Source organism: Anolis sagrei, chromosome 2 (genome assembly GCF_037176765.1).
Source record: "Anolis sagrei isolate rAnoSag1 chromosome 2, rAnoSag1.mat, whole genome shotgun sequence".
NCBI classification, from domain to species: Eukaryota; Metazoa; Chordata; class Lepidosauria; order Squamata; family Dactyloidae; genus Anolis; species Anolis sagrei.
In genome coordinates, this window is record NC_090022.1 from 86,490,878 (window position 1) to 86,514,414 (window position 23,537).

Consider the following 23,537-nt stretch of genomic DNA (forward strand, 5'->3'; position numbering starts at 1 on the left):
CTGGTGTGAGAGAATTGACGTTGCCCAGGGGACGCCTGGATGATTTGATGTTTTATCATCCTGGTGGGAGGCTTCTCTCATGTCCCCGCACGAGGAGCTGGAGCTGATAGAGGGAGCTCATCCGCCTCTCCCTGGATTCGAACCTGTGACCTGTCAGTCTTCAGTCCTGCCGGCACAGGGGTTTAAACCACTGCGCCACCAGGGGCTCCTAGCATTGAGGTGGTGTCAAATTGCATTGATTGTACTGTGCCTATGCCCCCCAATCAGATCATAGCTGATGGCAAAGCTAGGGTGCGCTTCAGGTTGGAGTAGATCTATGTGGCAAGTATATTCACACTGTTCCTTATGTTTTAAACCACTGAAATGCAGTATGTACACAATAGCTTTAATTTGGTGCATTCCATCCTTTCTCCAAGGAGAATGAGGACCCACTGCGGGGCTATATAACTGTACACGAGGGAGGTTAGACTGAAACATTACGATGCTCACTGAGTCCAAGGAGTCAGTGAGCATCATAACTGGGCAAAAATGAGAAAGAAATAGTGCCATCCTGTTGATTAGTCCCAACTAAAATAAAATAGTTCAATCGATCGCTGATTGAAGTTGACACATTAATAAATCTTATGGATTCCATGATAAAAGGAGGGAGTGGGACTGAGGGTGCTTCCAGATAGGACAAAATCACGGATTTTAAACAGAGGCAAAAATATCCCGGGACTTCAGAAGAGATCCACATACAGACAAGTTAGTTCCAGGATTTCTGCCTCCATTGCCCAGACTTGATGCTTGGTTGCAAGATTTAGAGGATCCCAAGACAGCCACTGGGGGATTTCCGCTGGAAACTTCATCAGGTTTTTTTTTAAAAGAAAACCCTCATGATGTGGATATGCAGACATGCAAAGAATCACTGCAGCAAATCACTGCAAAAATTCCGTTTTTTGTCCTGGCCAGAGAAACTGTGTCCTCCAGACGTTTCATGAAGTATCTGCCACACAAATAAAGTTAATGGGATAGGACCACTTCTGCCCAAGCCAGCACTGCACAATCAAACAGGAACACACACTTTCAAGCCAGGAACAGAACTCTGTCATTATTGACACTTTTTAGAGCCTGACTGTCTGGCCATCTGTCCAGATAGATCTTGTGTACTTGTGGCATCAAGCAACAGGGTGCTGTTCCTGGGTTATACCTGCTGTTCCTGATTGCTTGTCTTGCAGATATTTGGCTCAAAACAGCGATATTCCAGCACTTGGAAATCTCACGTTTTTTGCCTTTTGTGGCGACTGCTTCTGCATTTACAGGTAACAGCGTCTGGCCACCCTCCTGTTTGCTGCGGAAGCTCCTGGGAGAAAGGTACTGTCTGGACAGGCCCTTAGTTTCCTAATCAACCTGCTCTTCATTATAATATTCTCGTTCTTGTTCTACAGCTTTGTAATTTTGAAGAGGTAAAAATCACCTATTTCTTACTTTTCTACCACACTCCTGCTTCCTTGACTACACACATATATAGCATTAAACTATATCATCATGAGCTCTAAGTTGAGTCTCAATAAGAGAGAGTTTGAGGGTTGATTTGGATTGTGTGAGCATAACATCAACCAGTATGTGGTTCCTGTGGAAATTGTTTTTATGATTTTTCTGTGAAAATGGCAAATGTTGAAAATCATTAGAAAAGGAACTTAAATAAAACAAGCTATCAAGCAATGCCACCCACATCTCATCCACCTTACATGCTCCGGGCTGTATTCTTTATAGTTTAACACCTACTGGGCTTACCGCACAGTCATGTTAAGAAGGCAAAGCATCATCTTGACCTCATTTGGCCCCAATGAATTCAACAAACCTGGGTTCAATAAATTTACTGCACAGTATTTGAAGTTATGAATTGAACTGTGTATCCAGCCAAGATCTAACTTGCTGGATGAGTTGGACGACTTTAATTACATTGCAGGACTGGAAACAGCCAAAACAAACCAGTCCTAGAACCTCAAAACTGTAAAAAATTGGAAGGGATCACAAGGTGACTATCCTATAGTTCAACCACCTACCAATGCAGGAATCTAAAGCTAGAGCATCCCTAAAACATACCCACCCAACTTCTATTTAAAATACTCTAATGCAGGAAAGTTTGCAACTTCACATTGTCAGAGAGCTCACAAGTTGGGTCTTCCTCGTATTCAAAGGATTTGCTATTTGGGTACACACTTAGAATTTTCCATAGGAAAATGCTAGGGCAATATGTGTTTGAAAAACCTGTAATGAAGGAAGGTTTACAGTTTCACACTATCAAACAGCTCATCATTTGTCATATTCATGCATAACCTCCATTCCTTTCTTATAATTAGAATACAAACAGGAAAACCCTAGGGCATTCTCCATATTTACAGCAAAGAAGTCTAAATATTTCACCATACTATAGACCCATAGGCTGTAATTGAACAGAGCCGTGACAGTAACAGTAGTATCAAACTTCTATAACTGTGAAATGTTGACTCACTTCTCAGCCTTCGCTCTCTTGGCTTGACCTCCCCTGAACACATTTTCCTGCTTGTCCTTCTGAAACCGTGATGCCGAGAACCAGATATAGGTGAGATGTGACTTCAACAGAACAAAAGGGTACGATGACTTCCATTGATGTGGACACTGTCCAGTGGATGCTAAAACTGCATTAGGTTTTTTTCCTGCCACATCACATTATTAATTCATGTTTTTCTTGTGCTCTTTGGAGATGCTAGATCCTTTTCACACGCACTACTTCTGTCAAACCAGGTGTCAACCATTCTATATTTATTAATTTGATTTTTCCCTACTAAAACGTGGAAGCTTATATTCATCACTGTTGAAAATCTTTGTGTTTGTTAAGAAACCAGTTCTTCTATCTGTGGTGGTCAACTTGAATCCGTTTTTTGGAGCAATTGACTTTTGTTATCTGAAAATTTGAAAAGCATTCTCTCGCTAATTTCATCCAAGGCCATATAATGCAGTTTGAAATATGGCCAGTGTAGACTCATATAGTGCAATTTAATTCAATTAAACTGCCTTATCTGAGTCTACACCAGATATGGACAAACTTGGGCCCTCCAGGTGTTTTGGACTTCAACTCCCACAATTCCTAACAGCATATCAGCTGTTAGGAATTGTGGGAGTTGAAGTCCAAAACACCTAGAGGGCCCAAGTTTGCCCATGCCTGGTGTAGACTCAGATAAGGCAGTTTGCAACTGCATTACATGGCAGTGTAAATGAGGCCCAACTTATTCACAACACGGTACCCAGGAAAGAGCCCTATGGCACCCAGTATCTCCACTATCTAATACAGTGAGAAACCATCAGCCCCTCAGATGACTACAAACCCCAATAGCAAGGGCATTGTAAAATTGACCAACTCACCAGGAAGAATTAATATGAAGGACTAAATTGTACCAAAATCAGTATATACCACACTCAAAGCAATACCCTTATTTAACAAGTTTGTAACTTAACCAAGCACACACATGCACATTTGATCAGCCTGGCATGACTTGTTTTTGAGAAAGTCTTGCTGGCTCTTACTAATCTGAGCCTCCCTTGCTTAAGGCTCACAGAGTTGACTAAATGATTGTTCTAGAACCTTTCCTGTTATGAATGTCACGTTGGCTTTTCTGTATTGCTCACATTCCCCTCCTTCCTCTTTTTGAGTAAGGGGAACTCCTTATGCCCGAGAGTTGCTGCAAAGTAAAATAAGATTGCACCACGAACTTAGCCATAAAATACATTTCAGCTAAGTTTGGTTCCAAACTTAGGCTGTTAGGAATTGTGGGAGTTGAGGTCCAAAACACCTGGAGGGCCCAAATTTGCCCATGTCTGTGCTAGATTCTTCTTCTTGAGGGCAGAGAAATTGAGCTCTGGGCCCAAGGGCTGACTGATAGTAACAGTCCCAAAGAAAAGACATAATCCTGCCATCAAGCTGCTGTGCGGCTTGTTTCTCACACTCAGAAAATATGAATTAACTTCTCCTTCACCCTTTAGTCTTAGCCCACCACATGAGGTTTAGCTATTAAATGAGAACCAAATGAAACCTGCCTACATGTACCAAGAGGTTAATAATACACATCAGCAGTGGGCAGACTGTGAGGTCATGCACAATTGAAGTAAACAGTTGTTGGAAATCATGAGGCGATGTCCAAGTAGCAAAAAAGCCAATTTATTAGATAATTTCCCAATAAAATTGTGGGCAGAAATGTGAGGCCCAGTATAATAATGCACCAGAGGCTTACGGTGAGAGGAACTAGTATGTGAAGATAGGCAATCAAGGGCACATCCACACTGTAGAGTTAATACAATTTGGGTTGCTGTGAGTTTTCCGAGCTGTATGGCCAGGTTCCGGAAGCATTCTCTCCTGACATTTCACCCTCATCTATGTCAGGCATCCTCAGAGTTATGAGGTCTGTTGGAAACTGGGCAAGTGGTCAATGGGCAAGTGGTCAAGGTTGCTCAATGCTAATCAACCTGGCCAATTGCAACATTCACACTCGCCTCAGGCAGACAAGAGTCCTTTCTCTCACCCTGGACATTATTCCACAGATATGTAAACCCAACAAATCTCAACCTCTGAGGACACCTGCCATGCTTCTGGAACATGGCCATACAGCCTAGATGATTTCCACTCCGGGTGGGAAGCTTCCCGTCGACAAGATGAAGTACCATAGGGTGTGCTTTTTTTGGATTTTGTAAAATAAAAGGTCTTCAAGCCACGGATACAGAATCCGTGGATACAGAGCCCGGCTGTACCACCCGAACTTCTTCTCAGACAGACACAGAAGAGGTCATTCCAGGCATGGGCCAACTTGGGCCTTCCTCCAGGTGTTTTGGACTTCAACTCCCACAATTCCTAACAGCCGGTAGGCTGTTAGGAATTGTGGGAGTTGAAGTCCAAAACACCTGGAGGAAGGCCCAAGTTGGCCCATGCCTGGGTCATTCCATCTTCCTCCCTCCCCCTCCCCCCCCCTCCGAGGAGTGGGTGTGCCTTTCCAGCGGAGTCCCCGCCCACCTCCTCGTGGCGAGGGGAGGGGGAGCGCGGGGTTGGCGCAGTGCGCCTGCGCAGTGGGCGCGAGACCCTAACCGGCAGGCAGGTTGCCGTTGGTGGCTCCGCCATCAGGCTCGGCGGCAGTCGCTGAGAGGAAAGGCAAGGCGGCGGAGGCTCGCTCGGCGCCCAAGCGTGGCCTGGCTGACTGACTGACTGACTGAGGGGAAGCGGGCCAGTCTCCATGGAGCTGCCGTTCCTGCCTCCGCCGCAGCCGCTGGCCTGGGGCTGAGGAGGCCGCGCTCGGTGGAGAAACAGAAACAAAGCCCCGGTGCTGCTTGGTGGCCGCCGCCCGCTGCCTGCCTCCTTGGCTGAAATTCAGGCGCCGCCGGAGCAGGGCCCTTCCTTCCTTCCTTCCTTCCTTCCGCCCTTCCTTGGGCATTTGGAGCCCGATTCGGCGCCAGTTGTCCCTCCCTTGGAATCAGGATCCGCATCCTCGCCTGCCTTCCAGCTGCGCCCCTTGTCATCGACGCTCTCGCTGGTTTTCCACCTTTGTTTTGAAGCGCTTCCCTCTCGCCTCTCCTCCGTCGCCACCAGCTCCTCCTTCCCCAGGGCCAAGATGCCTTTTCCCTCTCCCCATGTGGGGGCTGTCACTCGCCTTTGACGCTGGCCTGGAAGAATATGCGTTTCTGCCCCCCATCAGCCTAGATTCAGGAGAGCTCTATTTTGGCGGTGGCGGCAAGAGCGGTTTTCCAGGCTGAAAAATGATCCTGAAGTGGGTTTTGCCTTACTGGACCTGTCTCTCCTCCGTGCCCATTTTGGTCGTCTTGAACTGTTACGCTCTGCTTGCCAGTGCAGATAATACCAACCAGGCATATTACACCGCTTTCCTGAATGTGACTGTCTTGAATCCAGAGCGTGCTGCTTTCCTCATACGGGGTCGCTATGGGCAGGATTCGCCCAAAAGAGGGGTCACGGGCCTGCTGCTGGCTCCTTTGCCCATCAATGGAGGTAAGGCTCCTCTCTGCCTCGTCCTTCTGTGTCCAAGGCCCCTTCCACACAGCAGAATAAAAGCCCACATTATCTGCTTTGAACTGGAATATATGACAGTGTGAACTCAGTGCCCTTCCATGGAGCCCTATGTCCCAGAATATCATGGCGGAAAATCCCACAATATCTGCTTTGAACTGGGATAATATGGGATTTTCTGCCTTGATATTCTGGGATATAAGGCTGTGTGGAAGGGCCCTCGGATAACTCAGTTCAAAGCCGATATTGTGGCCTTTTCTGCCTTAATGTTCTGGGTCATATGGCTGTGTGGAAGGGCCCTCAGATAACTCAGTTCAAAGCAGATATTGGGGCATTTTTGCCTTGATATTCTGGGATATAGGGCTGTGTGGAAGGGCTCTCAATAACTCAGTTCAAAGCAGATATTGAGACATTTTCTGCCTTGATATTCTGGGATATAGGGCTGTGTGGAAGGGCCCTCAGATAACTCAGTTCAAAGCAGATATTGTGCTATTTCTGCCTTGATGTTCTGGGATATAGGGCTGTGTGGAAGGGCCCTCAGATAACTCAGTTCAAAGCAGATATTGGGGCATTTTCTGCCTTGATGTTCAGGGTTATATGGCCATGTGGAAGGACCCTCAGATAACTCAGGGCCCTTCCACACAGCCCTATATCCCAGAATATCAAGGCAGAAAATCCCACATTATCTCAGTTTGGACTCAGATAATGCAGTTCAAAGCAGATATTGTGGGATTTTCTGTCTTGATATTCTGGGCTATATGGCTGAGTGGAAGGGCCCTCAGTGCCCCCGCTGGGCTATATAGATTCTAATTAGTTTGCAGGAAATGACAGAAACATTCTTCACTCCAAATGTTGAAGGCTCAGGGCAGGTTTTGTGTTTTTGTAGGTCACTTGTAAGGATGGAAACGAAAATGCTGTGGCACCTTTTGAGTGCTGACTATGAATACGATCAAGGGTTGTTTTGCCCTTGACACCTTTTAAGGAGAGACATCAAATGTATGAATGGTTAGAAACATATGCATCCTATTCTTAGATATTTCTAAGGTGTGTTGCAGAGGAATCAACAAAGGTTCTTATAGCTTTCGACAGCTTTCATGGCTGGAATCACTGGGTTGCTGTGAGTTTTTTTTGCTGTATGGCCATGATCCAGAAGCATTCTCCCCAGATTTTTCACCCACATCTATGGCAGGCATCCTCAGAGATTGATCCCTCAACCTTTGAGGATGCCTGCTATAGATGTGGAGTGAAACATCAGGAGAAATTGCTTCTGGAACATGGCCATACAGCCTGAAAAACTTTCAGCAACCCAGTTCTTAGTTATTTAATGGTTAACAAATGTCTTTGGGTGTAAACTGTATCATTCCTATCAGACAGTTGGGCTGACTTGAAGCTACCTGTCAAATTTACCCCCAAAGGCCTGGTTTGGCATGCTGACATAATGATGTATGACAATATGGTGAACATTCAGGGCCGTTGAAGAGAATATTTAATTTAGTCCCTCACAACCTATCAAGTGCTGTGCCATATTGTCTTTCCTTTACCAAAAAGGCATTTGCTGAATATTATTTCAAAGAATGTAAAGTTTCATACTAATATCTTGTTTATTTAATATTTGTTGGTCTTATACTATTAGTGGTTGAGTCAAACTAAGGATCACATATAATCTGTCTGTTGAATTTTATTGTCATTGGGTTGGTGTGAGTTTTCTGACCTGTATGGCTATGCTCCAGAAGCATTCTCTTCTGACATTTCACCCATATCTATGGCAGGCATCCACAGAGGTTGAGATGTCTGTTGGAAACTGGGCAAGTGAGGTTTAAATATTTGTGGGACGTCCAGGGTGGGAGAAAGAACTCTTGTCTGCTTGAGACAGGTGTGAATGTTGCAATTGGCCACCGTTATTATCATTTGATGGCCTTGCAGCTTCAAAGCCTGGCTGGTTGCTGGATTGTCATTTGTGATCTTGGGAATGGAAAAGCCTTCAAAGAAAGAGAAATCTCCTTTGGAAGTGCTGTTTTGAACAACTTCCAAGACTACAGTGTTCAAATATGTACTTTTTCTCATCACACACAGTGGTCTAATGAGAAATGATTGATTTGTGAAGTATTATTTCCTCAAATATTCAATTGTCATGCTTATATAGTTTCCAAATATTCCATCATAGTTATTGTTATGGGTATTGAGTTGAAATTATCTGGGAAATTAAGGAAGTTTTGAGTTGCTTTATATTTATAAAATATCTTTAGATTCTCATGTGTCTGCCATGTAAATAAAAGCAAAATCTGAAAAAGCAAAATCAATAAAAGTACCACAGAGGCATTTTTATAAACTCATATTCTGAATATCTCTGTAAAGTTTTGAAGAGGGGCAGAAAAAGAGCCATATGAGAGTAGTCTAGGATGCACTAATTTGTCTGTTTCAAGTTTATAACAGAGAAGTATCATTACCACAAAAGATTATACCTGTGTTCAGTAGAGGCAGCGTAGCATTAATTGAGTTCAACATTCAGTTTTAATTTCTTCTTTTTTGAGATAGGACTTAGATGTCTCCAGTAGTAAGTACATCCAAGTTAAATGTATCCAAGACTTGTTAGAAACATTTTATTTGAATATTTCGATCTTTCAGAACTTCTGGATTACCATCAGAACTGATATTCAAAATGGCTTAAACCAGTATTATGACATAAAATAACCAATTCAACATAAAATTTAACAAAATAATTAACTGCTCATTTCAAATTGCTTTCACCTGGTGTCTACAGTCATGATATAATGACAGTTACTCTCAAGAGAATGAACTTTCCAAAGCTATGGTAGAGTCACAGAGAAAATGCTGTTCCTCTCATCATGTTGTTTTTCATGAAATAAGAGTGATGGAAGATAGTCTTACTTGTAAAAGAGGTACTTCTAAAGATTGCTGGGCCTACATTATTTGGGATGTTTCAGATAATAGCCACCCCTTATAGTCTGTTAGAAAACTGTAACTTAAGCTAGCTGAGAGAAAAATTGTGCAATATGTAGAGTCAACCCTATATCAGTTAAACTGAAATTGCTGCATCTTTCCCCATTATAGTTTGGATAATGAAGATAAGGTTCTTGAATCTGAAGCCTGTATCCACAGCATAGGTGGTGGTACCAGAAAGAAAAAGACCTGTACAACCCCCGCTTGGCTATGAAAGCTCACTGGGTGACCTTGGGGAGGCTACACACTCTCAGCTTCAGAGGAAAGCAAAAGCAGGAGCACCTCTGAACAAATTTTGCCCAGAAAAAAAATGTGCAGGTTGTAGATTTACATTGGGGTTGCCAAAAGTTTGGAACAACTTGAAGGGATTGCTAGTGTAGTTCAATAACATTCTGGCTGGAAAGTTATATCCATTGCTACAGGAGTGGATTTTCTCTACTCCTTTGCTCTCTCCAAGCCCCCAATTGTTCCATCCCATCCTTCAGGATCTTAGGGTACAGAAAAGGGTTTTTTTTCCACACCAGCTGTTACATTTTGGGGATTGACATGGCTGGATTCCCAATGAACATAAGCAGCTCTCTATATAACGGAGGGATTAGCAACTTGCAGAATGTCACAGTTGGCTTTGTTGACTAGGAGTGTAGAAGATACTGTCTAGCAACATCTAGTAGGTCAAAAATTGCCCAACTTGATATAACCAATGCCAAGCAGTTTCTTCGGCTCTCCAAATAAAACTGAGTCTAGGAATGTTCAGCCTTTAAACCTTATTCCTTGCATTATGGACATCTGTCTAGGACAAACTGTTTAACTTACCCCAGCCTCTTTAGATTCTTTTACAAATCTGTTTAATAGTAACTGTTTGTGAATTTAGAGCCTCTTGGATAAATCTCTCTTTTTTAAAAGTGTGCCATTTCCTGAGTGTGCAATATAAAAGGATATCTACTACAAAGTACATTGGAAACAATATTTTCAAAAATATTTTGAATAGAATTTGTGGAGAGATTCATTTAATTAGAATTTTTGTGCAGTTTACTCTGAGATCCGTTTGCATTTTCTTCTTCAAACTCAATTCTTTGGGCTTCTTGTTGTTATTTCCCCTTTTGGTTTTTTCCTTTATACCCTTTGCTATAATAACATATAAGGTGTTTCATTATTAGCTATAGTGAGATACCAGTAATTTATTTCCTTACTTGGGAAAGATTTTTTCAGGCAGAACAAGAATAATTTTAAATGTTTTTGTAAAACTGAAATCCATTCAAAGTAACATCCCTATTTTTTTTTAAAAAAAAATTGAGACGGTGTTTGTACCAATTATTTGTTTGCCGCTGTTATTTTGAATTCAAGCACCTTTTTGCATTCCATAAGTGGTTTTGCTTTCAGCTTGTCAGTATGGTAGTTCATGAAAACCAGTCTCCCAAATCACTGCAGTTTTCAAGTGGTATTGCTGTCTCAGTTCAGTAATGAGGTTATATATTTTCTTTTTGTTGTTGTTGTTGTTGATCTAGATAAGGAAGCTCCAACTAGTCCAACGTTTGGCAGCCATGATACTAACGGGAGCGGAGCGCAGGGAGCATACAACTCCTCTGCTGCACCAGCTCCACTGGCTGCCGATCTGCTACCGGGCTCAATTCAAAGTGCTGGCGTTGGCCTTTAAAGCCCTAAACGATTCTGGCCCAACTTACCTATCCGAACGTATCTCGGCCTATCAGCCCGCCAGGACCCTAAGATCTTCTGGGGAGGCCCTGCTCTCTATCCCGCCTGCTTCACAGGTGCGGCTGGCGGGTACGAGAGACAGGGCCTTTTCTGTGGTGGCCCCGCGGCTATGGAACGCCCTGCCCTTGGAGGTAAGATCAGCCCCTTCATTGATGATATTCCGAAGAAGATTGAAGACCTGGATGTTTAAGCAGGCATTTGGTTAACCCAATGCAACGAATGGTAACTGACTAAAGGACTGGCAACATGGATGACGATCTGGATCACGTTTTTAGTTAAGAGTCGAACTGGATTGGTATTGATGCATGAATTGTGTTTTTATGTTTTTTATGTTTTTTATGCTTTTAACTGTATACTGTTGATTGTTATATTATGTTGTAAACCGCGTTGAGTCGCCGGCTAGGCTGAGAAACGGCGGTATATAAATATAGCAAATAAATAAATAAATAAATAAATAAGGTAATTTTGATGTTATTTTGTATTGGGTTCATTGTTTCTCTCCCATTTCTGCTTACAGAAAGATCTTATAACAGTAAATGAGAATTATTAAATTTTATGAGGCACATCTTTAATATGTGACGGCATTTGACTTAGTAATTTACAATATGCTTGATTATCTTTTATTACGTTTTTCTTAATCTTTACAATTGCATCTGGTGTTCCTTTGACTTCAGACACTCATTTTATGTATGAGTTTTAAAAAGGGATTCCCAACAGTGATTAAATTCTTCTTGGTCAGATAATTCTTTAACACAGAAAGGACATTCTACACGTTACTGTTTTGTATGCTTCTGTTGTGAAATATAGAATTCAGACTTCTGTATCCTCAGAAAATGTTTAGAAGGTGACATTTGTGTTGATGCAGTGCAGTCTGGATTCTGTGTATGGCACCAAACACAAGATGCCCTCTAGACATAGGCTGTGAGCTGCCACTTGCAAAATTTTGATCTGTTTCTTCTTGCTTAATTGCTGCATAATTTGTTGCTGAGAGAATATGAGCATGCTTTTAGTAATGTTTCTGAGGGGCAGTAAGATACCAGTTCATTTAGATGTGATATCCTTATTTATTTTTATGAGAAATACAGCTGGTCCAGGTTTTTAAGAATGACACTGCCTGAGAGCCAGCATTGTACTAGGGTCCACCACAAAAGTGTCTTCCCCTCCCCTTGTAGTCATTACTGATGCCTGGTAACTGATTTTGAGGGGTTTGTCAGCTTGCTGGAGCAGATTTTTTGGGGGTGCAAGATCTCCAGAGTAGAGACTGTTTCTCTCCCATTTCTGCTTACAGAAAGTCATCATATTGAACTTTCTCCACTGACATAATATTAACTGGTCCTGAATTTAGGAATTGTAATTATTATACTGCTATGGATGAATGTTTGTTACATTGAATTGTCTAGTTTGATACTCTGTGAATAAAACAACTTACATTGCATTCTAGTTTTGAAAGCATGGTGGAATTTCCAGGTATACTTTTAAAATGTTTTCGTTTTTATTTTAACAGATTTATTTTGTCGGGGGTACTTTGTGCTTTTCCTGCATGGCAGGGGGTTGGACTAGATGGCCCAGGTGACCTCTTCCAACTGTATGTTTTTATGATGCTATGATTCTGTGGGGAAAATTCATGCAGACTTTCTCTCTCAGACTGTACTCTCACCTTGTTGTTTGAATTAGTGGGTGTTTTCTGATAATATCTGTTATCTCTTGCAGTAAGATTTTTTCTTTACAAAAAGAAAAACTAAAATATTGTAACCAATATTTAATCTAGTGAGAGTCATGAGATTATTAAATTGCGACTAGAGCTTCTGTTCTATGTACATCTGGATATTTAGAATGCTCTCTACCATAAAATGTATATGTCTAGGAAGCTTTCAAAAATCTATATATTCTTGAGTGCTTTGGAATAATCTTAGCTTTTAATTAAGTTTTTTTCTGTTTTTACTTTTTTTTTGCTTATTTTGTTTGTTACTCTAATAATAACTGGATTGTTATTTTAATAGTTTTATGTGCCATTGCCCATAATGAGGTTGATGCTTTTTTTATTTGAACGAAACAGAAGTTTGATAGTAGCACCTAAAATTTGTTTTATACCCAGCACAGTAATACTTTGGGGGTTCTCAACATGAACAAAAATGTTTAAGGTGGTAATCAAAAGTGTAAATACCATGTTTGGCCACTATTGGGTCATAATTGTGTGCACTAGAGATAGAAAAACAAGAATTATTGTTTCTCAGTTACCTAAAGTAGTTGGGCCTAAATTTTATATGGTCTTTGTTTTGCTTCCATTCTTTCACAATGTTTGGTGATTCTGAGATCAACTATTTGGCTTGTAAGGCACAACATAAAAACATTTTTATAGATTGTTGTTAAAGGGAGTTGTCATTTGCTTTGTGAAGATTTGAATCCGGAAAAGCAGGCTAGAAATCTGTTATATAATATCAGAGGGGAAATCTGAAATGTCTTCAGGGACTTGCAGTTGAATGAATCACATCCAAAGATTTTTTTTTTTTAATCTATGATTGCATAAAAATCGTAATCATAGGATTTTCACTTTAGAAAAATGTGGCCTGGTTATGAGATTTTCAGGATAGATTTTTTAATATATCATTCCAAACATGTAACATACAGTAATATTGTTTGAAACTTTACATATGTTTGGACATTAACGAGATGAATCTCTATATCAGTAGTTCTCAACCTGTTGGTCCCCAGTTGTTTTGGCCTACAACTCCCAGAAATCCCAGCCAGTTTACCAGCTGTTAGGATTTCTGGAAGTTGAAGGCCAAAACATCTGGAGACCCACGGGTTGAGAACCACTGGTTTACAGTACATCGTACTGGTAGCAGGCTATATGGCTTGTGTGACTGAAACATCTTGGTTGTTCTAAACTGTATGTACACTTGTAGACACCAGTTCATTCAAGTAGTTTCTTGCATATGATGCTGACTAAGAACCCACAACTATATTGAGCTTCACTAGACAGAATGCATGAATTGAACCAAAGATAGTGGAAAGAACTAGTCTACGAGAAGTTTCTGCTCTTTCTCTTATTTTTTAAAAAAGAGAATGACTATACAATAGTACCTTTCCTTCTGAAATGTCAGAACTTTGAGGTGAAGTTAATATGCTACAGTATTTTCCTCAATAAAAGTAATGATTAAACCCAACAATTATGGTTAAACCATAAACTTCCTGGACTCCTACTTGGCAGAAAGAAAGCACTTTCAGATAAGCTAAAGTTTAAGAGATGTAAGCAAGAAATGGAAGAAAGGTGAAATCTTCAAAAGGAATACAAATAAATAGCCAGTACTTGTAGAGGAAAGGTCAGGAAAAGAAAAAAAACCTCAGGCTTGCTAGAACCATAGAGTTGAAAGAGACCACATGGACCATCTAGTCCAACCCCCTGCCATGCAGGAAAAGCACAACCAAAGTACTCCTGATAGATGGTCATCCAGCCTCCCTTTAAAAGCCTCCAAAGAAGGAGCTTCCAGTACACTGTAAGGCAGTGAGTTCTACTGTTGAACAGCTCTTACAGTCAAAACGTTCTTCCTTAAGTTCAGGTGGAATCTCCTTTCCTGTAATTTGAATGCATTTCTCTGAGTCCTAGTCTCCAGGGCAGCAGAAAACAAGTCTGCTCTTTCTTCCTTATGGCATCCTTTCAGATATTTATGCATGGCTATCATGTCTCCTCTCGACCTTTGCTTCCTTAAGCTAAGCATTCCCAGCTCTTTAAGCCGCTCCTCATAGGACATGGTCTCACTACCTCTTATCATTTTAGTTGCCCTCCTTTGGACACATTCCAGCTTGTCAATATCTCTCTTGAATTATGGTTCCCAGAGATCACAGTATTCCAGTTGAGGTCTGGAAATACCTCACCTGGAGAGGCACCATTACTTCCCTTGATCTATACACTATACACCTTTTGATGCAGCCCAAAATCCCATTTGTTTTTTACACTGCTGCATCATATTGTTGACTCACGTTTAACTTGTTGTCCACAAAGACTCTAAGATCTTTTTCACATGTACTGTTGTCGATCCAGGTTTCACCCATCCTGTATCTTTTCATTTCATTTTTTTAGTAATAGGTTAAAAAACAATTTAAATTGTAATCATAATAAAAGTTTATATTCCGTCTTATCTCCCCAGGGGGGTTTACAACAAATGTCGGCAAACATTCAGTGTCATTAAGAGACTGGACAAAGACAAAAAACCAACCTACCCAGATCCCAAAAACAAATCCACCTCTACGATAACGAGTGGGACGTTTTATTTACTTTAGGGAGAGAGTTCCAAAGGGGGGATTGGTTATGTTTTTAGCAAGAAGAACAGGAAAACAGTGTGGAGAAAATGGGGGCATGCTAACAGAGGACAAAGAAAAGTTTTCACTTCAGAACATGTGTTTAGTCTGATTAGTTTTCCAAAAGGAAAACCTAATGAACTCACAACAATACAGATCTTCACCACATAGATGCAGAAATTGAACCAAATTTGAGGACTACCTAATGAACATAGAACAAATAATGCAGTAAGTGAGGTTCATCCCAGAATAAGTAAAGCCTAGTTAATCTAAGTGAGTACCTAGATACTCCAAATACATCCGGTCTCCAGAACCTGAGGAACTTCATCCCAGGGTATTAAAGGAACTTGTAGATGTAATCTCAGACACCATTTTGATCATCCTTAAGAATTCTTCAAGGAGAATTTGGGCAGCCTGGAGGAGAGTGAATATTGTCCCTATCTTCAAAAAAATAAAAGAAAGAAGGCCCGAGTATCTGTCAGCCAGTCAATTGACCTGAGTGCCAGGCAGGATTCTAGAACAGATCATTTAAAAAGCCATTCTGTGAAAATGCTGTGGTTAGTAAAAAAAACAACAACATTGGTTTCTCATACATAAGTCATGCCAGAATATTCTTGCTTTTTGTTGACAGAGTTACAGGATTGGTACATTGAGAATGCTATTAACGTAATATATCTTGCTTTCATTAAGATTTTTGACAAAGTCTTTCATGATATTCTTGCAGACAGACTGGCAGAATCTGGGCTACTACTATTGTAACTTTACCTTATAACTGGTTGATGAATTGAACCCAAATAGTACTTACCAGTGATTGTTTTTCATCCTGGAGAGAAGCAATTTGTGGAATAGAAGTATATAGTTGGAAGAGAACATAAAAGAGAGTAGGGAGTATAACCCCTTGCTAGGCAGGAGTACACAAGCAAAGCATCCCCGACAGGTGGGCATGCAGGGTCTTGTTTTAAAAAAAGAAGACTCCAACACATCGCAATGCAACATATTCCACTGTTGAATAGCACTTACCATGAAGAGGTACTTTCTAACACTTAGACGGAATCTTTTTCCCTGGAGCTTGTATCCATTGTTCTGTGTCCTAGTTTCTGGAGATACAGAACATAAACTTGCTCCATATTCAATATGACATCCTTTCAAGCATTTGAACACAGTCATCATGTCACCTCTTACCGTCTCATCTCCAGGCTAAATGTATCCAACTTCTTCATAGGGCAGGGTTTTTGGACCTTTTATAACATAAATACTTTTCAGCTTATCAAAATCCTTCTTGAATTTTCTTACCTTGAACTGGACACTATTTCATCTTTTGATTTGGACCAGGAATGTCAAACTCAGTTTCACTGAGGGCCACGTCATCTTTATAGTTGCCTTCAAAGTGCCACTTGTAATTGTAAGACTGTATAAATGTATCTATATTGCCTTGGCATTTAAAGTCTCAGGGGCCACATAATGATGTGATGGGCCAGATTCAGCCCACGGCCCTTGCGTTTAGCACATGATAAGACACTATGTTCCTAGTGATGCCACTCAGAATCACTGGCTTTTAAAACCTTCATGTCACACTTGTTATGTCTTAAGATTCCTAGATCACTTTTACATGTGTAATTTTCAAGCCAGGTGTTACCCATCCTATATCTATGCATTTCATTTTTTTCCTCCTTGTTGATACATAAATTTTGTTAGTCTTGGTCCAGCAAGCTAATCTGTCAGCATTTTGAATTCTGATTCTGTCCCATAGGGTATTATTGACCCCTCTTAATTGGGTGTCATCTGCAAATTTGATAAGCATGTTCCGTCACCCAAGTCATTTATAAATATGTTTAATAACACTAGATCTAGAATATAAACCTATAGCACCTCATTCATTTTCTCCAGGATGATAAGGAGCTATTGGTAAGCACTCTTTGAGTTTGATCAACCAATTACAAAACCACCTAACAGTAGCATTGTCAAGCCCGCATTTTTCTAGCTTATTTTGAAGAATATCATGGGGAACTCTATCATGTGGGACTTTTTCATACTGAAATCAAGGTATGCTACACCTATACCTTTCATTCTTTTTTTTCATATACCAAGATTGTAAGAAGAAGAATAAAAAGAAGGAATTTTATGTATTCTGAGCCAGATAAATTTTGGAATGGGAAGTGTAGCATAAACTTGGTCAAATTGCTCTACTTAAAAAGTTTAGGCTATATTGTGAGTAAACTGGGTGCACAGCAATGCAGAATTAAAATATGAATGCATTTATCCTTAGAAACTCACCTGAAATAATACAAGTTATGGAACTTGGCAACTCCTTCAAATATTATTTACTGAGCTTTTTGTACAATAGTGACATCGCACAAATGACATCAGACCACATATTTTAAAAATGATTTGTATTAGCTTGAAATTACTCTTAAATTGCTTTTCATTATGTTATGGAGATTTTCCAACATATATATCCAGAAGCTCGGCTCAGGAAAAATATACATTGCAAATGGATGCTGAATAACTGATTGTGGATGACAAATGGTAATGGACAACTATTGACAATTAAATTTGCTGATATGTTTGTCTGTATCCTTTACAATGCTGATTGATATGTCTGGCACTTGAGGTGTATAGTAATCTTCCCTAGTTCCAGTAAATTTTGGGAGATTCTGTGAGAATGCTAGCTTAATTGCATCTTATTTCCTGATGCTTGCAGAGAAGCAACTTAGCTCATTTTAGATTGCTAAGATGACTTACATATTACCTAATTTAGATTCTCTTGTAGAATTTACTAGCCAGTAGATTTTTTTGTATGGATTTGAGTTCAGATTTTCCTAAACATTTAACAACTTCTAACCTAACTGGCAGGAAAGGGGTTGGCAAGGAAAATGATAATTTGACTTTTGTTTCAATGTGATATCTGACCATCTTATTCCTATCTTCACAGTCCTGATATTGCTCAGTGTATCATCATTACTATCCCATTCCTTTCTGTTTTCTTTTAATTTGATTCTTTGGAATCTTGTCTTGCGACATGTGGCAGACATCTAGAAGTAGTCTAGCAGCTATGAGTATACTCTTGTATGAGTGGCTACGATGAATATGGATGATGAGAGTTGAAATCCAGCATCAATTGGGAGATTATATTTTCCATACTGATCAAGCCTGGAAGGAACTGAAGGATTGTTCTAATTCTGGTATCAAGGATTTGGAATGAGATAAAGGAGAGGAATATGGTGGCTACTACTGATAATGCATAATTTGTCACTTACAAATTTATTCTGGTAGCAAACAAATTACAGTACAAGTATGCCTCAAAGCCCCTGATAGTGAAACTCCTTTTTTACAAAATCGTCTTATGGCTACAAAGCCACCTCCCCTATTCCCCTCTCAAGCTTTATCTAGCTGGAAGTTTTTTCACAACAACATAGAAAAAACAACAGAGGATGGCTGGAAAAACACAACTTTTAATGTCAGGTTGCAGAAACATCTGTAGTAAAAATGCTATAAAGTTCAAGCTGGGAAAGGTTGGATTCTGTTTTGCCCATGCCTGCTATAGCAGGCATGGGCAAATTTCATCCCCTTGAGTGTTTTGGACTTCAACTCTCACAATTCCTAGATAGCCAAGTGTGCCTATCTAAAACAGGCAAGGTATGTTTTGTGGTATTTCTGTATTGCCTCCCAACAAGGGCTTCCAAGGTAATGAACAAATAAAAACCAATTACAGTAATACAACCAACAAATATTTTAAAGACACATTAAATGTTATTTTAAAACGCTTAACAGCAGTCTAAAACAATCCTAGATCCAGTTTTGAAATAGTTGAAATAGCCATTTCAAGTATTGAAGCTGGCTACCATGGTACGTGCCTTAGTTACATCCCATCTGGATTACTGTAACATGCTCTACGTGAGGCTGCCTTGGAAGAGTGTTGGGAAACTTCCACTGGTCCAAAGACCCACTGCCAAGTTCCTAACTGGGGCTGGCTACAGGGAACATACAACCCCCTATTGCAGCAGGTCAACTGGCTGCCAGTTTGTTTCTGGGCACAATTCAAAGTGATAGTTATGTCCTTTAAAACCCTATACAGCTCAGGCCAGGCTATTCAGCCAACCACATCTCCTTGTAGAAGCCTGCCTGGGCCCAGAGGTCTTCAGGAGATGCCCTTCTCTCATTTCCACCTCCATCTCAAGCTCAGTTGGTGGGAATGAGAAGAGTGGGCCTTTTTTCTCAGTGACTGCTCCTCGATTCTGGAATTGCCTGCCCAGGGAAGCCAGAATAGCCCCCTCCTCACTGCTTTCTTTACAGCAGCAGGCTAAAATCTTTTTATTCAGGAAGGCTTTAAAGCTGTAGCTTTAGTTTTGACTGCATTTTTAATCATTTTAAGGATTTTAACTGTTAATGTTTAATTAATATCATGGATGTTTAATTTTATTTTAATGTTTGAATATTTTTGGATTTTAAACTGTATTGAATTCTTTTAATGTAAACCATTTTGAGTCTCTTTTGGGGAGAGAAAAAGCGGGGTATCACTGATGATGATGATGATGATGATGATGATGATATGGATATGGAATAGCATAGTTTTTCCCCACTAGAAGCTTTAAAGACACAACTTAATTTCCTTGGGCAGGGAGTTCCATAGTTGAGGTGCTGCTACAGAGAAAACTATGTTACATGTATCCACCAAAGTAACATCACAATGTATTGAGACATACAAAAAGGCCTCCTTTGAAGGTCTCAAAATTTCTGGCAGGCTGATATGATTAGGTGGTCATTCAGATATCCCAGACCCAAGTCATGTAGGGTTTTGTAGGTAAACAACTGCACCTTTAATGGAGCATGGACAAAATTAGAAGTCAGTGCAGCTATTCCAGGATTTGTGTTATATGGCCTATAAAGTGCATACTCATACTGCTCTGGCTGTTGCATTGCATGCTAGTTGCAGCTTCCAAACAGATATCAAGGGCAATTACCACCATAATCCCTTGAACATGTCAGGAAATCCCTTGAACATGTCAGGAAAAGAAGAAGAAAGTAGATTAGAGTATCTTGCCTCACCGGCTATGCATAGTATGATTAATAGCATGCATCTACAATTTTGGCTGCAAAAATAAATATTATAAGGAAAGTGGAAGGGAACAAAAGAAAAATCCATCTATGCATGCATTGTGGAAGAAGCCTATAGAAGATTCAAAATGAGTTTTTATGCAAGGTTTACTAGACTTGGTTGATGCAGTTCACATGAGCATATTTTTGATTTTGCATAAAGTACTTCTTCTGGTCTTTGTGACTCATATATGGATTATTTGTACCTATGCAGTGCATAATTCAGAACTTTCTGAAATTATTACATAAAGGTTCATTGGTAATTCTGCCCATTCTTAGGTACCCTGTCTCCTTGCTTTCCATCTAAACTCTCAGTTCCTTTTCATCTACCACTGCCTCAGCATCAAATACTGTTCTGAGCATTGTTGTCTTTCAGCCTTTCTTGACTTTTGGACTGTTCTTTCTTGACTTGAATTTTATATTGCTGCACATCTTTAATTCTTATCTCTACAGTTTTGGAATCTGTATTTCTTTTCAGACGATTATTTGGATCATTATTTGTCTTGGTTCATTTTGACTTGGTTTGTTAACTTGCCTATGGTAATTTTATCTCTCTTTAGTGACCTATATGGCTTTTCTAGATCATTTAAAAAGTAAACTCCCTGAGAGGGATGCCATTCTTGGTTCTTCAGCAAAGGCTTTTATTCCAAAGCCTTTTCCCCACAAACACAGCAGAACCAATCTTTTGTATAAGCAGACCTTGTAGTTCTCTGCTAAGCTTTCTTCATTGGCATCTGCGTTGATCTTTTTTGGCCTGAACTGCATCTGAATTATCAGTTCATTTGGTGATTAAGAGATCTTTGCAAGGGAGGGAGGTCCCGTGGAATCACCAAAAGAGGATCCTCAATACTGTCCTACCACTAAAGCTTCTTCTACTCTGATTGCCTGTAATGATGCTAACATCCATCCTGAGGTTTATTTGTCACCAGGCTGTTTTCTTGACTAGGAAGCCTCTGTTAATCACAGGATTGAAAAAGGCACCACAAGGAAAAGAAAAGCTAATAGCATTATAGATTTTTAAGTAGATCCTGCACTAGCCACTAAATTATTACCATTGCCATGGATCTATCCACCGCCATCATGGTCCTTTTCCTGAAGACCATGATTGTGATCATGATAAGTCTTATCAACATTCCTTTTGTCTTGAGTTTGAATAGTCTTCTGACTTAGATTATGAAGATTCTGATAATGACTGGCATCATTTTCATGAACCTACCCAACTTAACTTTCACTGCAATTCATCATGTAATCACCATCCACAACCATAGTACCAGCAAGGCTGCATGTCATCATACTGGCATGAGACCTGTACCATCTCTTTCAGACAGGCAAAAGTCTCCAATTTGAGAGCAGTCCAATAAGGAACTTCTTCCTTTCCAAACCTTTGTATTGGCACACTGATCTGTCCCTTTGTTGGAGTTCAGGATCTATGGATCTGCCATGAAAAGGAAATTTCCACTGCTTCCTCCTCTGGTTCAGAAGTCTCCCTGCCTCCTTGAGTTAATCCTCAGTCTTCTTCCTCAGAAGACGCCTATTTTTCCACATCTGATACATTTCCAATGTTTTCTCCGCCTCCTTCCCCAAGGGTTTCGAGAGAACATGAGTCAGCTTCTCCTGCTGATGACATTCATATTTTTGTGGAATGGATGGTATGGAAGGTATGAGCTTTGGAATTAGAAGTAAAACAGCCTGAGGTGAAACTAACTGATCCAGTCTACAGATGAATTCAGGCCAAGGTTCCAAATTCCATCCACTGCTCTTGTTGTTTCTGAAATTGGCTCACAAATCATACCTTCTCCATCTATTATATAACTCACCTTGAAAAGACTTAATGGTTTTTATTGGATTTTGGAGTCTGGTTTTCAATGGCTAGTAGATCAGCCAAAATCAAATTCTGTTGTGGTTCAATCATCGCAATTAGGTCTATGCAAAAGAACCACTGTCATAGTAGATATTACAACTGCCAGGAGAGCTGGAGAGTTGTACACCCTGAGAGTGAATATTTGGTGTCATCAGAACAAGTTGGTTCTCATCTCTTTTCTGCTCAAGATGGTATAAGTGTTCCACATCAATCAGGACATTGTACTGTTCATGTTTATGCAGAAGCCTACCTCAGAGATGGGATGTAGCCTTCACTGCCTTCATGTTACATGGACCCTAGTCCTCTGTTTGGACAGGATCACTGAATTCCTTATTTATTTATTTATTTATTTGCTCTATTAATGCCCTGCCTTTCTCAACGCCGAAGGGGACTCAAGGCAGCTTACATATAGGCCAATGCCTTAAAACAACATACAATTCCAATGACCATTAAAATTAATACATATTGAACATTTAAAAACATTACATTCAGTATTAAAAATCATGCCATCCATATTTTCATCTGCAGTTTGTCTAAGAGAAAAGAACTGCCTGTTTCATTGCACCATTTTTCCAAATGGGTAGTTTCAATTGCCTGTCTTCTCACACAACCCACCCAATGTTCATATAATCATAGTTGGAAAAAACCACATGAATTGGAAAAAACCACATGAATCTAGTCCAACCTCCTGCCAAGCAAGAAAAACATGATCAAAGCACTTCCAACAGATGGCCAAATTCTGTCTAAAAGCCTCCAAGAATGTAGTTTCCATCACGCTCTGAGGCAGAGAGTTCCACTGTTGAACAGCTCTTACAATCAGGACATTATTCCTAATGTTCAGATGGAATCGCTTTTCCTGTAATCAGAACTCATTGCTTCAAGTCCTAGTTCCCATTCTCCAGGCAGCAAAAATAAGTCTCCCCCTCTTCCTCCGGACATCCTTTCAAAATATTTAAACATGGTGATCATTTCTCCTCTCAACTTTCTCTTCTGTAGACTAAACATGCCCAGCTCTTTAAACCACTCCTTATAGGGCATGGTCTCAAGACCTTTGATCATTTTAGTTGCCCTTCTTTGGACATGTTCCAGCTTGTCCTCCCAACCCTGTTATATGCCTGTGAAAACTGGATTGTCTACAGATGTCACACTTAACTCCTGGAATGATTTCATCAGCGTTTCCTCAGAAAAATCCTACAAATCTCTTTAGAAGACAGGCAGACGAATGTCAGTGTACTGGAAGAAGCAAAGACCACCAGCATTGAAGCGATGCTCCTCCGCCATCAACTCTGCTGGATTGGCCACATAATCTGAATGCCTGATCACCATCTCCCAAAACAGTTACTATACTCCAAACTCAAGAACAGAAAATAGAATGTTAGTGGACAGGAAAAGAGATTTAAAGATGGGCTCAAAGCAAACCTTAAAAACTGTGGTATAGACACTGAGAACTGGGAAGCCCTAGCCCTTGAGTGCTCTAACTGGAGGTCAGCTGTGACCAACACAGCTGCGGAATTCAAAGAGGCATGAATAGAGGGCAAAAGGGAGAAGAAACATGCCAAGATGAAGATGCGTTAAATCAAC

At 40.3% G+C, this 23,537-nt stretch overlaps 1 protein-coding gene across 2 annotated transcripts in view; it reads left to right on the forward strand.

The window, feature by feature from the left end:
- Window positions 1-5,058: 5,058 nt before the first annotated feature.
- RNF130 (ring finger protein 130) overlaps window positions 5,059-23,537 on the forward strand; it is a 73,721-nt gene continuing 55,242 nt past the window's right edge. Inside the window, exon 1 of one of the 2 annotated variants that reach the window (XM_060765415.2) lies at window positions 5,059-6,010. In XM_060765415.2, coding sequence (XP_060621398.1) covers window positions 5,764-6,010 — 247 coding nt within the window. In that variant the 5' untranslated portion in view covers window positions 5,059-5,763. The remainder of the gene's footprint in view (window positions 6,011-23,537) is intronic. The other variant, XM_060765414.2, reaches the window with a different exon arrangement.